A 16,726-nucleotide genomic window follows, 5' to 3' on the forward strand; every position below is an offset into this window, starting at 1 on the left:
GTACACAAAAAACAACAACACACATTTAAAAACAGGCACGCACCCCTCCCGCCCAACCCTGACCTCAGTTTGAGCCATGCGGTGCTGGTCCCGTGCCTAAACCTCTCTTGGGTTTACAAGCATTGCCAAGACCCTCACTGCCCCGCTCGCCAACAAGCACAAAAAGCGCATTGTGTGTGTCGTCCAGCCAAACCGCTACTGTGAAACTATGGACAAGTGCCAATGTTACTGTTTGATTTACTGCCAAAATGTACACACTTGACATCTGTCTATTCACATCCAAGAAACACATTGCCAATGGAGGCTGTTACCTTTGTTTTAGACCATTTTTGGCTTTTCAGACTGGCTGGCCCATCATTCACTCCTGTCCTTAAAGCACCTCTACCAACAGAAGGCTGCTAATGTGAGTTATAGCTAATCACATCCAAGAGCCACAACAAGAAGGGAACAAACCTGATACTGGTGCTCTCACACTGCCTTAACTGTGCAAAGTTCTGTGAGATGGTGGCTGTGTTACTACTTTAGCCTTCACTCCATTTGGCCATCCTAAGAGGATATGATGTCAGTGACAGGGCATCCAGTTCCTGCTACTCAGCAATTCCAACAGAGTTGTCCCATATCTTCTCAGTGGGTGCTTAGTCTTGGTGTGAAACAGAAGAGTTGTCTAGACTACCTTGTGTCTGAAATACAACTGTTTGCAATTCCTGTTGTAGCCTGTTTCCCCAAACCATCCCCTTTTTTATTTATGGCAGAGGCATTTTACAAGCATATGGGTGTTATGCTGTATTCAAAAGTAGAAATCACCAATTGTAAAAGAAAAAAGTTCAAAAGGGGATGGGTGTTTTTTAGTTGTTGTTGCTTTCACCCAGTTGAGCTGGGTTCACTTGAACTGACATGATGAGCACAACCCAACCCTTTTGGTTTTATAGCCTGAGGAGCATGTTTTAAGCTTTCTAAGGGGGTACTTTAAGAAGAGACTTCTACTTCTACAGTATGTAAGTTGTGTGTTGGGACGGAAGCCATTTTGGATTTTGATTGTCCTTCCTTTGTTAATGAGTGGGTTGGTTTTGCACAGTTTGAGTGGTGGGGAGGGTGTACATATATAAAAGTCTTGCACAGTGAATCAAAGATGCATTCTGCCCTGTCAATGTTACATTATGCTTAAACTCGCTGAGAATTATTGTACTTTGCAAAACCGAGAAAAAAGAGAAATGCAAAAACAACACGCTGTCAGATACAGGTGTATGTCTTGTGATGATTGGTTGTTTTGCCTATGCAGGAGGCATACAATGTACAGTATGATACTTTTTTTTACTCCGTATATTAATGTCCAATAAATCACTGATAATTCAGAGCAAATTCATTTCATGTATCACACTTAGAAATATGTCATCACCACAGTATTCCCTCTTTGGTGCATTCTATTATTTTATGTATTCATCAATAATATTCCCTTTCTCAATGCTCTACACTGCAACATGTATTCCTATTTAGTATTTCCTACCCCCAACATGTAATACAATATTGATATTTTGCTATTTGAGGTACTGTTTGCCTGCTGTCATGCTATTTACAATTACAACAACTAACAGGTGCTACTGCTCAACTCAACCAACGACTACTGTTGTGCATACAACCTCAGGACAATCCTACAGTACCTACATGTGCTGTTTGGCCTAAAGTTGTCTCTCCAACATGGACTTTTATTGTTAACTCACAGCTATGACAGACTTATCCTAAGTCTCAGACTCATTTTCGTTTGGGTTCATTGTAACCTTCTGATCACAATGTGGTGGCTGATTCCATTCAGTACCTGGGGGTTATGATTTCAGAACCTGACACAGACACTTTGCCACAGACGGCTTTTCCTCACTAGAAACCGAGGTACATTCATTTCATCACATGCATCTGTCCATCTTCCTGCTCCCCTCGTTTATCAGTTGCCTATTTAACCAAAAGTTTTCACTCCCCAAAATAGTATGTCATTGTGGTAACAAAGTGACATTTTCCACCTACTTGCAATTAGATCTCAGTTGAAACATAGCATTTACTACTTTGAGAGAAGAATTTCTTGTTTGGTGAAACATTTGTCCTTAAATGTTTTATATTTTGTACATTTGTATGTAACATATTGTGTAAATAGACAGAGACCGCGATTTAAATCATGATCTGGAGGATTTTGTAGTCTTTGTAAAGCCCTAATAAATGGTATTTGGTGTCACATGAGCATACATTGTATGTGTCCTGTTATTTTGTGTTCAAGCATTTTTCATCAGTTATCACTGATCACATAGTAGCTGTGTGTCAATGCCGTGTCCCTCAATCAAACTAACCGCAAATGGGAACACCAAACAATAAACACCAGCTCCCTCGCAAAGAAGGCACAGCAGAGGATGTACTTCCTGAGGCAGCTGAAGAAATTTGATTTACCAAAGGAAATTATGGTACTCTTCTACACCTCCATCATTGAGTCCATCCTCACTTCCTCCATCACCATCTGGTACTCCACCGCTACAGCCAAGGACAGGGCCAGACTGCAGCGTGTCATCCGATCTGTTGAGAATGTGCTCGGCTGCAACCTGCCCTCCCTCCTGGTCCAACCTGCCCCTCCCTCCTGGTCCTGCACAACTCCAGGACCCAGAAACAGGCCAACAAGATTGCGTCCGACCCCTCCCACCCCTGCCATAATCTCTTTGTGCCACTTCCCTCAGGGACCACATGCACGACACAGAGGCAGGTTCTTCCCCACGGCCATCGGCCTCTTCAACACGCCACACACACACTTACATGAACTCACTTACACATTACACTCTACATACACTCTACTGACTGCACTACTTTGGTATATTGTTCTTTTCTCTTAGCTTATCCCCTTTTTGTTTTTTTGCACTAGCATTTTGTACTCACCCTTTGCACTGTCCTGTCTTTGCACTGTACTGCCTCGTCCCTGCACCCTGTCCAATGTTGTCTCAATGTTATGCACCACGTCCGAAAGCAAATTCCTACAGTAGTATGTTGAAAAACTACAATGCAATGCCAACTAGGGCTGCGAGCAGCATTGAGCGGGCCCTCGCACCCCACGCGTGTCGGGGTGCGGCGCCGTTAAAGGCTGTGCTATTTCGGTGTCCAGTACTGAGAGAAACTTCCTGTCACCAGTAGGTGGCGCTCTAAGCGTGACGCAATACTGACACATAGATGTGTTCAGGACAGAACCGTCATGAAGCGTGAGATATACCGGACAAATTGGATAATGTATGGAGGAGTTATGAGGACATCCTGCTTCACCAATAGGTGGCGCTATACGTATGACGCAATACTGACACATAGATGTGTTCAGGACAGAACCGTCATGAAGCGTGAGATATATCGGACAAATTGGATAATGTATGTAGGAGTTATGAGGACTTCCTGTTTCACCAATAGGTGGCGCTATAAGTATGACGCAATACTGACACATAGATGTGTTCAGGACAGAACCGTCATGAAGCGTGAGATATATCGGACAAATTGGATAATGTATGTAGGAGTTGGGAGGACTTCCTGTTTCACCAATAGGTGGCGCTATAAGTATGATGCAATACTGACACATAGATGTGTTCAGGACAGAACCGTCATGAAGCGTGAGATATATGGGACAAATTGGATTATGTATGGAGGAGATATGAGGACTTCCTGTTTCACCAATAGGTGGCGCTATAAAAATGACGCAATACTGACACAGATGTGTTCAGGACAGAACCGTCATGAAGCGTGAGATATATCGGACAAATTGGATAATGTATGTAGGAGTTATGAGGACTTCCTGTTTCACCAATAGGTGGCACTATAAGTATGACGCAATACTGACACATAGATGTGTTCAAGACAGAACCGTCATGAAGCGTGAGAAATATCGGACAAATAAGATAATGTATGTAGGAGATATGAGGACTTCCTGTTTCACCAATAGGTGGCGCTATAAGTATGACGCAATACTGACACATAGATGTGTTCAGGACAGAACCGTCATGAAGCGTGAGAAATATCGGACAAATTGGATAATGTATGGAGGAGTTATGAGGACTTCCTGTTTCACCAATAGGTGGCGCTATAAGTATGACGCAATACTGACACATAGATGTGTTCAGGACAGAACCGTCATGAAGCGTGAGATATATCGGACAAATTGGATAATGTATGGAGGAGTTATGAGGACTTCCTGTTTCACCAATAGGTGGCGCTATAAGTATGACGCAATACTGACACATAGATGTGTTCAGGACAGAACCGTCATGAAGCGTGAGATATATCGGACAAATTGGATAATGTATGGAGGAGTTATGAGGACTTCCTTTTTCACCAATAGGTGGCGCTATAAGTATGACGCAATACTGACACATAGATGTGTTCAGGACAGAACTGTCATGAAGCGTGAGATATATCGGACAAATTGGATAATGCATGGAGGAGTTATGAGGACTTCGTGTTTTATGGCGAAATGTCAAACTTTGGCGGGGCGCCACGGCAAGGGTGTTTGGTGAAAACTCAATTTTTTTGATAACTTTTGATCACAAAGGTCTTAAGATGAAGCTGACCCGATATGAAGTTGATCGGATGAAATCTGTAGGAGGAGTTCGTCGAAGTACGAGGCATGGAAATGGTCAAAACAAGGACAAAATGGCACATTAAAAGCAAAATGGCGGACTTCCTGTTGCATGTTGGGTATAGCTCCAAGAGACATTTAAGTGTGGCTCGATGAAATACATATGCCCACCGAATTTCGTTCGCCTACATCAAACTGAAAGGTGGGGCTCGCCATTTTAGATTTTCCAGGGGGCGCTCTTGAGCCGTTTTGCCACGCCCATTTCCGTCACCCATGAATTATCAAATTTTTCACCGGGACTGACGTATCTGCAAAGTGTCATCCGTTTTCATCGATGTTTAGGCCGTCAAAAAGGCATTTGTTTGGGGAAAAGAATAATAATAATCCTTCGAAATACAATAGGGCCTCGCACCGCCAGTGCTCGGGCCCTAATAAACAGATTCTGATTCTGAAAGAACTCCATATCTATTAGACCTCATTAATGAAAAACTATGAGTCAAAGTAACTGAAAATGCCAAAGCTAGCTAAATATGTTGTGTTGTCATTAACGTAATATATATGTGTGTGAATTTTGTTTAACAGATTAATACAGTCATCTATAAACAATTCAGAGACAAGGCTTTTATTTTGAAGTCTAAGTGCCGGTTTTCGTTGGCTAGTAAAGTTACTGACTGAACCAACGGAAATGAGGCTAGGATCACACCAAACACTACCTGAACATTATGAGGACAGAAGAGAAGCTCGAGTCAAAGGGGGCTTTGGTATCCTTACCAAACCACGCGTATTGGTTCGATTTTTGGCTGTTTGTGATATTTGATATCGTATTTTTCCTCTTCATGTACTTTATAGTCCCCTAAATGGTAAGCGAGTCCCCAAATGTCATGCCTGCTGCTAGTTACTTAACCAGTAAGGGTGGCTAAGGAAGTACGTACCTAAAGTGGGGAGGCTAGTTATTCTTGTAACGTTACAACTACAATGTAGATTGCTCGCTGCTTGTAAACATTTTTATGTCGAGGTATCAACGGGACAGAACTCATGAATTTATATGGTAGTCAAGAGTTGATGAATGTAGGCCTAAATGTGTCCCCTATGCAGGAGTGTCACCTGGAACTTCAAGCTATGAAGTAAGGATGCTGTCCGTGTGCCTGAAATGCAGCAGAATGGATACCAGGAGTATTAAAAACACGCATTCCATGTGATTTCAGATGCAAGTTGTATCAATTATTTGGCTTTTCTGCGTTTTGTGCTCCTTGTTTTTGTAACGTGATTGGATAAGATATAGTGTGCAAAGAAAAATCAAAGAAAAAAGTTTGATGAAGTAGCCTACTTTTGTAAATGATTGAAACCTTCAAATCGTTTCTGAATAATTTCCATCCAAATCATTTATAATATTTCACCTATTTGTATCTAGTTTGTAACTGTGACTGCTAATTACTGTGGGCACATCTGCAATGTCTAATGAAAGATGTACAGTGGAGTGAAGAGAGATTCAATTAAAGCCTGGGTCGGATGAAAATAAGATTAAGCTCCTTGTTGGCCACGACGACTCTACCTGTAGGATCTGTAATTCAGATTAAATTGATGTACAGATTGTAGAAGAAGGCCAGACAGTATGAATGATTAAAATGCGTTGATCAAGTACCACTGTGTCATCTGTTACTGGGTCAAAGATAGGCATGGCTGGTTTATCAGCAATATGCATTATAATATAGACTATAAAGTAATTTATACATTTAATAAACGGAATTAATTGATTAAGATGTATAAATTAAATCTGGTACATACTGTAGGAAGATGTGCAGTACAGCTAGTTTCGGGGTCTACAGTAGGTGGCAGTATCAACAAAGAGGAGTCCTACTGAATATACCACGGAAGAAGAAAGTACAGCAAGCTCGACAACGTTATGTTGCTGAAGGTTTAGCCGTATGCGTAGACTTCTAAATAGCCTAACTCGCCTCAGCTGGCAACAACTTCATACCAGTTTCTCGTCAAAATGATGGAAACATGTGTCACGTCAAAGCAAGATAAAAATGCAGGTTCGTAGCATTGAGAAACAGCTGTAGAATGTTGGTCAGCAAATCCATGTAGCAATTTAGCTAGCATAGCTTTAGCTCTTCATTTGCTAGATAGCATAGTTTTAGCTCCCTCACTTGTCCAGCAGTCATCAAATGCCTAACTAGCTAGATAGCTTATCCAAAAAACCTAAACAACAATACGTATAAGAATATTCATATACTCTGCTAGATTGGTAAAGTTTTCTGGTAAATGAGGGAAGTTGGGCTATGTATCTAAAGTGTTGCTAAGACTGTCTTTCATCGCATGCCAGAGTTAGCAAGGTAAAAGCATCCTGCACCTTTTCTGGTTGCCTTATATTGTAACATTGTAACAATGTCCCTTTTTTCTTGCACTGCAGATATCTTTCTGCCTTTATCCTCTTTGCGCCTGCTCATACCGCCTTTGCGGCTAGTCTCTGCAGCCATGTGGCAAGTTGCACAGAGAAGAGATGTCCTGGACTATGAGAAGCTTGATGAGTTTGTGACTTTAGTCACTGCGACGGTCCCAGATCTGCTGGAGACCAAACAAAGAGCCAAGCTGCTTCTCAGGCTGCGGACAAGGGTAAGTTAATGCTAACCATTAAACATTATGTGCCATTATGGGGAGGAGAGAAGATTTGTCCATTTACAAAATATTGTTCTTACTAAAACTTGTTACTTTTTTCAGATGATCCTAGACTTGTGTGCTGTTGAACAAACAGCTGACCTCCATGTAATCCAACCCCACCTGGACAGAATACGTCCCCCTGGACATACAGGGGTAAATGACACCGCAAGGACAGCTGCTTTTCATGCCTTTTCGATGGATGTAGGATAGGATAGGATGAGACAGATTGATGGCTATGTTGAGACAGAGGTGTGTGTTTGTGGGTCACTTTAAACATACAGTATCACTGAGTCTCTTTCCTCCAGAGTGGAGATGCTGAGGTGGATGCAGAGGAGGCCATCTTCTTGGAGCTGATCCAGACCCTGCTGAAAGACCCAGCTGAGAGAGAGCACTTTTACCAGGTCAGGCTACTGTGTTATGTGTCATGTCTCATGCTCATGGTGTTTTGATGACCAGGGCTGTCACCAACAGGATCATAAAGTCATGCTTTAAAGGAGTAGTAAAGGGAAAATGCATGTTTAGCCCTGTTTTAAGGTTACTTATGATCATATACAATGGTTCAGATCAAAACGTTGACAAAACTAGCACTTTTGAGAAAGTCTGATAATTGCTCTACCACGGTTTTGGATGTGGGTGGGCACCGTGAAAAAACATTCAAAAAACATGTTAAACTCTCAATTTCAAAGACAATAAACTCACCGAGGTGTTAGTTGGCATTAGTTGGCATTCTGACATATAATTCACCATAAAGTAAGATTCTAGTTCATCTGGAAAGGCTTTTTTAAATATTTAGCATAGAACTATTTAGTGGCAGCACTTACGTGTGTAAACGTCCGCAAACTAGGTAGCCTAGCATAACATAAACAATAACAATAGCTACCGTAAGTAGTTCCGCTTCCTGAATCCCCTCTGCGGATTGATCTACACATCTACAACGGTCGCATCAATACAAGTCAATGGATTTCATAAAATGATCAATAAAACCCTACAGGATTCATACTTTGCAGCGAATTTGATGTCAGAACACCAACGGACACCAATTACCCCCTCAGTGATGTTGACTTTCGTTGTCTTTTATCATTGTCCTTATTAAGCTCTGCGTTGTGTTTTGATGACAAAAGACGGCCCCCAATCTCACAAAATACCACACAGTCCAGTGTCTCCTTTCTCAGGTGTATTCCAAATGAATCTCTCCAACACGGGATTTGAGCCTCAAGCAAAAGCGGTTTATTACAGAAGGTTTAACATACAAAAGACAATGGCATGGTCTAATGCACAGATGACCTGTCTGTATGCTGTCTGGACCCAAATCAAAGTATTGGTCTCGTTGCAACGTTCTTATGTGGCTTGAGTGTCCCCCCTCCCTCGTCTCTTCTTCGATAGGACTGTCTTTCTGGTCTCTTCTGTGACCTTGTTTGGTCAAGTTAACCTACGCCGCCTCGGCGCCCAGGCCTTTATCTCTAACCACAACAGTGGTGTTTGGCACAGAGTGTACCAGCCATGGAATGTCTTTATCTCATAAGTCTATGGAAGAGGGACACCGTTTCTTACCGAAAACTCAAGCCGACAGCCATACTCAGAGGTCAATCATCATAATTAGGAAATAGCTAACAGGATCATATTAAAAGGCATTTCTCTGAAAATCAACCATGTTCAACAGTGAGCTTCTTGTCTTTGAAATCGAGAGTTTAACATGTTTTTGAAAGATTTTTCAAGCTGCCCACCCACATCCATTGTATGACCAAAACGGTGGTAGAGCAATTATCAGACTTTATCAAAAGTGCTAGTTTTGTCAACGTTTTGATCTGAACCATTGTATATGATCATAAGTAATCTTAAAACAGGGCTAAACATGCATTTTCCCTTTACTACTCCCAGTATGCACTGGATGTAATCGCTATTATGATCACTATTATGATTATTCAAAAATATTATCTAATTAATTACATGATCTGTAATTAATCACAATTAATTGCATATATATTTTTTATTTTATTTTTTGCCGAGAAAAGACCCCAAATGAAGATATTTCAATAAAGCATTGAATAGACAATACAAAAGGTGGCTTTAGAAGTCAATAATGTTTTATTAAATTATTATTTGCAATATCTTTCAATCTGAGCAACATATTCAGCTTGCGCCAATGATTATAGGTGGATTTTCGAAACTATTGTGCCTCTTGATGGCGGGTTGTAGCTGCATTGGAGGACATAATTTGCAGGACTTCCATTAAGCCCTTGTATTCTACGATAGCAATTGACCTGCAGTCCATTGCAATTCATTTTGCGATCGAATTAGACAATTTGTCTGAGGTAGACTTGGCCTACTCATTCTGTGCTGCATGCTCTTTGTAGGCTATAGTCTCCGCTGGGCAAAATTGATAAATAAAAATAAAATATTGCATTAATTTTTTAACACATAGATTTTTGCATCATTAATTGATCCAATTAACACATTAAATTGATAGCCTCAACTATGACATGCTTTTTATAAAGTATTCCCCCTCTCTCATTTAAGTTATGTCCCCATTTCTCTCACTTGCAGGAGGTTTTTCCAACAGAGTACGGGGTCGGCTATGACAAAGACATGCAACTACTCGTGTGGGAGTTCTTGTCCAGACTAGAGAAGCTGTTGCCAGTCCCAGATCTTGGACAGGTACCATAAAATAACACTATGATGCTTTTGAGTGGAAACATGACATTTATGAGTTAATAGTTTCTTGAAAACATGTCACTCACTTTATGGTATTTCTCTATTCCCTCGTAGACTGTGTCCTGGCTCAGCTCTGCCCCCTCTGTGCTGGATGAGTGCTTGCAGGCCCTCTCAAAATCAGAGGACCTGAAGTCACTACTGCAACACCATAAATGTCTGGAGGACTTGGGAACTCAGGGTAAAGTAGAAAAAAAAAAAATACTACTACCTCTTCAGGGACATTCAATATTTGAGACAACAGTACTGAACTCCTCAAACCATTTGTGATTAATGTGCTTTCTCATTCTCTTTCTTAAAAAAAAAAATTTAGGTCACACTGTTGAGATGTCCACCCAGGTCTTCGCCTGCTCTCAGTGCCCGTTCTTTCACATGCAGGAGTCCTTCCTCCTTCAGCACATTGAATGCAGTCACCCAGAGGAGTACAGCAAGCTCCAGAAAGCTGAAGACAAGTCTTCCAAGAAGAGGATCCAGCTGCCTGAATTCCCCAAGCCTTTCCCCATCCACACAAGGCCTGATGCCCACACATGCTACGAGTGCGGCAAGACTTTCACACGTGCTTCAGATGTGACCAGGCACCAGCGTATTCACACAGGGGAGCGACCATACACCTGCGAGGAATGTAACAAGGGTTTCAAGAACTCCTGGGATCTCAGGAGACACCAACGCATCCACACAGGAGAGCGCCCATTTTTATGTCCTCAGTGTGGCAAGGGCTTCACTCAGATGGGGTTACTGAAGCTCCACTTTGAGAGAACAGTGTGTAGTGAGACGTGCGACCCCCCGCTAGAGACAACAGAGGAAGAGGTGACGACGGAGGACAAAGGGAGTGGTGGCAGCCAGTACAAGTGCCAGAAATGCGGGGAAAGCTTTGCCACCATTCTGGAGAGACTGAAGCACAGGCAAACACACGTGGTTAAGCGGCAGTACAAGTGCTCCCAGTGTGAGAAGATCTACGGCCGGCCGTCGGATCTGAGGAGACACCAGATGAAACACACTGGGGAGAGACCCTTCCCCTGTGAGTGTGGCAAGACCTTCACGCACGTGTGGCTTCTGAACAAGCACCAGCAGATCCACACCAAGGAGCGACCTTACCCATGCACTCAGTGCGGTAAGAGCTTCACACAGCTACAGATACTGAACAGACATGTGTTGATCCACAATGGACAGCGCCCCTTCCAGTGCTCCTACTGCGAGAAGAGCTTCACTCAGTTGGCGGGCTTGACCAGACATGAGAGGATTCACACAGGAGAGAGACCATACCTGTGCACCGTTTGTCAGAAGACTTTCCTCACACACGGAGAGCTGGTGCGACACCAACGCAGTCACAGTGACCACAGACCGTACGCCTGCCCTCAGTGTGCCAAGAGGTTCAAAACCAAGCGAGCCCAGAGTGAACACTTAAACACTCACACAGGAGAGAGACCGTTCTCGTGCGTGCACTGCAGCAAGAGGTTCGCTAAGTCCACTTCACTGATAAGGCATAATCTGATGCACACAGGAGAGAGACCTCACCAGTGCTCTCAGTGTGGGAAGACCTTCCTTACCTCTGGAGAGTTACTTCTCCACAGGAGAATACACACCGGGGAGAGGCCGTATCCGTGCTCCTTCTGCGAGAGGCGGTTCAGGTGTTCATCAGACCTCACCATGCACCTGCGGACACACACAGGAGAGCGGCCGTACTCTTGTCTGTTCTGTAAGAAATGCTTTTCCACATCAACGAGACTCAAGAGGCACACGCGCACCCACATAGGGAAGAATATCACTGTGTAATAATAGCCAGTTGTAAGATGGAAATACACCAAGCTTATGGTCTGATGAAAACAGTGTCTTAATAAGGCTGCTAAACCAGAAACAGACTATTGAACAATCTGTAGAACTGTATTACGGTATGATAAAGTATTTTAATAGACATAATTTGGGATGTAAGGGTACATGTATTCGTACCGAACCAAACTTTTAGTACTGTGCAAACGTTTACTGATGGTGCAGACGTGCCAGGCTTGTTTTGCGTGTGGAACATACATATAATCCGAGTTCCAACGCAGTGGAAATTTGTCTCTGCCTGGCACTTGTTTTTGTATTTAAAATGGCTAAAATCATATTTCATTATAGAGCTGCACAGCGTGCTGATTCGCTCAGCCCCTCTGTCCCTCGTTCTTGCAATTCTCACACGCTGCCTCCTCTGCAAATTCATACAGTTAGTTACCTCTGATAAGCTTGTATGTTCTTAACACAACACTGTAGGGCTGGCCCCAGTAATTTGAGTATTCTACTTCGTTCAGTAGGTTGGTAGGCTCGTTGATGAGGCTGGTGGCCGTGGAGAAGAAGCTGCCTCTGTGGCGAGGGATCATGGTCCTGATGGACTGCAGCCTCCTGCCTGGGGGGAGTGGCACGAAGAGATAATGGCTAGAGAGGGAGGGGTCAGGTTTGAGTCAATCAAGTTTTGATTGATTCTGGTAGACTATTAGTCACTAGTTTATCATGGTGCAAGATAGATTTTGAAATCCAATCAGTGGTTTTTAAGAATTTATGGATGTCATGTAGCCAATGTTAGAATGTGAAAGTGAAATCTAAACTTGGGCAAATTGACAAAAGCCATGATAAAAATAAACCCAAACCCACACGTGAATACTCAGCTACATTTACATTACATTTGGCTGATGCTTTTTTCCAAAGAGAATTATAATATAAATAATAATTATACTATATATTGTATAATACAAATAATTGCATTTGATGTAGGAAAAGCCAATGTACTACTACTTGCCAGAACTCACAAGTGCATCTCCTTTCTAAAACAAGTGACTAAGAGCATAATCTAGTGCTGAAGGCAAACTGCAAGAATAGCAATTTAGCAAGCTAAGAACTCTAGCAAGCTTACAATCTACAAGTAGCAGGAGGCAAACGGCAACAAGCCCAGCAATCAAAATGTCATGACGTGACATCTTTCAGTGACATTCAGGACTAGGCCAAATCCCAGCCCATGTGGGGATTTTTTTTTACATTTCCAGGATGTCATCTTAACGTTTTAATGACATAGTTTCTCCACCCTGTATGTATGAATAATTTGTATTATATTGCATAAACGTGTTAAGAATGCAGAGACATTGGAGTTATTTAAGTTTTTTTTTACGACACTGTCGCCGGGACTGAAACTCGTGGTCCTCCTGTTCATAACTGACTACTCTAATATCGTCAATTGAAATGTGCGTGGACCACATTTTGCCTGTACAACATGACTTTGGAGAAATAATGAGCTGAACAAATTATTAAAATGAGTTTTGTGACATGTTATCGCATCTTCAATTGAAAACAGTAAATCAGCGCAAATGTTTCCGGCTGTCAAATAACGTTAGTGTTTTTGAACAGATTAAAAGTTCAGAAAGACTAATTTGGGTAGGCCTAGTGCACATTTTCATCTAGGTTTCCCAGATGGCACTCATAGCATTTTGCTGATGTCGGCCTGAGATCGGAGGGTTGGCATTCTATTCATAACGTCTGACAAGCATCGGCCCATAGACGGATTTCCCACTTGCTGCAATGTGATTTTATTTATATGGCTGTAGGGCTATGTGGGGTCCGAAACAAATGTCCCATCTTCGGCTGGAACAAATCAGACGGACTAAACAGCCTAATTTTCAATGACTACTTTTGGGCTAAGTAAAAGACAAGACGACCAGACCAGATTTAGCCCATCAGAGTATGCGAAGCCTGTTAAATGGTATTCTGGACAACCCTACAGCACTGTCAATATCAGAGACACAACTCTTCAAATAAGTTATTAAGCAGGTAATTCTAGCTAGCTATGCTATATTGGCTACGGTTCCATATTGTTTTTTTCCCCTTGCAGCAGTGATATTCACATTTGGCGCCTTTTCAAATGAATTAAGTTAGTTGTTTCGCCAGAAATGTCTCATCACTACTGAGAGGCACAAGAGGCAGGTCACTGTTGATGTTTACAAAAGTTGATAATTGTATAATAAATGACAAGCAATTTTATATTTTGTCCCCCCCCCCCCTTACTGTACTGAAAATGAGCCGAACCGAGGTATGTACCAACCTGTGATTTTTGTGCACAGTTACACCCCTAGTATATTATTCCATGAAAATAAGAATGACTTTTTTCATTACCTACCTATCTACATAGGGAGTGGATCCTTCCACAGAGGCTGCCATTTTGCATCATGTAATTGTATTTGGTTAATAGCAATCTGCAACCTCACCACTAGATGCCACAAAACATCACATTGACTACAACTTTAATAAGTTATGCTTTAATACCTTGTTACTATTATAGGCATTTACTTGTATTATTTTGATCTTGTCACACATTGTGCCTCGCACAGATACACAATACTCCACAACTGCCATGAAACTCCCCACAACTGCCATAGGCGAATGCTCCCACTCAAGCACTGTCAAGGTTAACAATGTGAATCTAGGCTATATGCTCTATCAACTGTATATTAAATTAACATTTTTGTATTCAAACAACACCTGATTCCCTATATTACTCTGTTCAGCCCTTCTATAAGCTATGATGCTCAGTTTGAATAAAATAAAATTGAATTGAAAATGAATGTCCCAATCTACCTTACCAGCTGTTCCATTTTACCTGAACATGCCGTCAATGTGAGGTGTCGATGTGTTTGAAAGTCTTTCTAAACAAGTATAGGCCTACTTTACAACATATTTTCAAAACACAAATATTGTAAATATTGCAGAGATCCATGATAACTTCATTGGAGTGAGTAAACCAGCTTCTGGTAACTACCAAAAAGTGTCCCAAATTACCTGATTCCACCCCACCAAGAATATAGCCTACTCTGATGTGGTAATAGGACATACAGAATATGAAAGTTAAAACATTGTTTCATTGGAATGACACAAAAATCTAAAACAGGCCAAAACAGAACTGTCTGAAGAAAGCTGCCAGCTGCCATCTGATTCACTACGTGTTCGTAAACTGTTGTATGGATTCACATCTAAAAAGGAAGAATCCAGCACACTGTTCTTGCTGGCAAAAAAAACAACTTTATTGGCTCTAATAGGCACGGAAAAACAACGTTTCGGTCCACAAGACCTTCTTCACGTCACATCTGCCTTCTCATAAAGATGAATCCTGTCCCATAAAATCATCCCCATCGGGTCTTGAACCTTGATCTCCAGAGTTCAATGCTTTCACCACGACTCTACTTGTGCAGTGGAGATCGGCAGATTGATTTTGGTGTCCTTCTTTATTTTGGTGTGCTAGGACTACTGCTGTGGTGCCAACAGAGAGATGCAGGCCAACATTGTTCGGAGTGAAGGAGTAAGGGAGGGATGGAGGCAGTGATAACAGGACAAAGCTACAGCCTACTAGGTGGGATGGCTTGCAGCCACGCACAAAAATCACTGAGTAGGCTAGGTTAATTAGCCTGCATACCATGTTGCAAAAACCCAAAGGTTTTCGACAAAATCACCTCTAGGCCTACTAGATAAGACCGAATTGTAGATTTAGCTGTACGTTCTATTTCAATAGTTCCAATGCGTTGTTAATTTTGAATATAAACATTAATGTAACCATGATGCAGACCATTTTCAAACCAGCAATAAGAAAAGAGCAGAGCAAACGTTTGCAAAATATTTCGTGACTATAACTCCAGTCCTATTTTTACTAATGGATTTTGACAGAGTAAGAGAGGGGGTAAGTTAGGCTATGTACTTCTACGCCACAATTTAACAAGTGGGCTAATCGTCGTAATTGATTGAGCCAGATAAATAAACGCTGGCACCTGCTGGTTACTGCTAGTAAAAGTTACACTGGTCGAGGACTGTTTCTTCCATGGTTCTTCTGATATAACCTGTGATTGTGGTTCTTGCCAGTTACGTTAGTGGTAAACTCGAGGTAACACTTTATATTATGTGTAGCCTACATTAATGACGTAGAAATTCCTGTAGCAATTCCAGTATTAACAGTGTAATGTTAGGCTACATAACTGGTAGGCCTATGTGTAGGCTACTGTGGTTTAGCTGTAGGCTATATATTACCACAGTAGCCTATATATTACACAAGTGTAACAGGGTATGGGGACTCCAAGGTCATGTTAATATTGATCTTGTTTTGGCAACACAACCCTTACACATCCACCACTGGATTCCACCATATTTGATCCACTTGTGATAATATTAGTCTGATTCTGTCATTGCATAGTAATTTATGTACACCTAAGCTAAAGTGGTACTGTGACTTATATTTTGTTGGGAAAATGTGGTATCTTTAGTCATGAAAGTGCTATTAAACATACTCTTTATCACAGCTTGCAGATATGGCCATTCAGCAAGCAACACGCACAGTTCAAACAGAGGAATACCATAGGAAATCTATGTCTTCAATCTTCTTAAACAAAAAAAGTGAGCTGAAGACCATCCCTGAGACACCTGAAGCTAAGCCTAGCAAAGGGTCCACTGAGCAGCACCGGGACACCAACAACAATACTGACTCAATCTCAGGTGAAATTCTCCCAGATGGCAAAGCCAATACAAAGAATTATGACCTTGCTGTGGTGGATTCCATTGAATACTCTCTGACTTTAGTACTAATATTTTATATATATATATATATATTTTATATATATATATATATTTTATAATCTGTTGTTGTTGTTTTGACTACAGGATTATTTTGGTGCATATGCACAAGGCATATTCAAAGAAGCCTGCATGAGCCTGAAGCTGGCAATTTTGTTATTTATGATGTAGGACTGCTGTAGGACTAGTGTTGGACTCACG

The 16,726-nt window shown here is 41.7% G+C and overlaps 1 protein-coding gene across 1 annotated transcript; it reads left to right on the forward strand.

Moving 5' to 3' along the window:
• Positions 1-6,478: 6,478 nt before the first annotated feature.
• On the forward strand, positions 6,479-11,725 carry LOC311316834 (uncharacterized protein; the record flags this gene model as incomplete). Its single annotated transcript, XM_084447769.1, has 7 exons — positions 6,479-6,618; positions 6,996-7,198; positions 7,304-7,396; positions 7,549-7,644; positions 9,788-9,898; positions 10,010-10,133; positions 10,266-11,725. Exons 1-7 carry the CDS (start codon positions 6,576-6,578, stop codon positions 11,723-11,725), a joined length of 2,130 nt encoding a protein of 709 aa, XP_084303895.1. The 5' UTR covers positions 6,479-6,575.
• Positions 11,726-16,726: the final 5,001 nt, after the last annotated feature.

The sequence above is a fragment of the Borostomias antarcticus genome (genome assembly GCF_949987555.1).
Source record: "Borostomias antarcticus genome assembly, chromosome: 13".
Taxonomy (NCBI): domain Eukaryota; kingdom Metazoa; phylum Chordata; class Actinopteri; order Stomiiformes; family Stomiidae; genus Borostomias; species Borostomias antarcticus.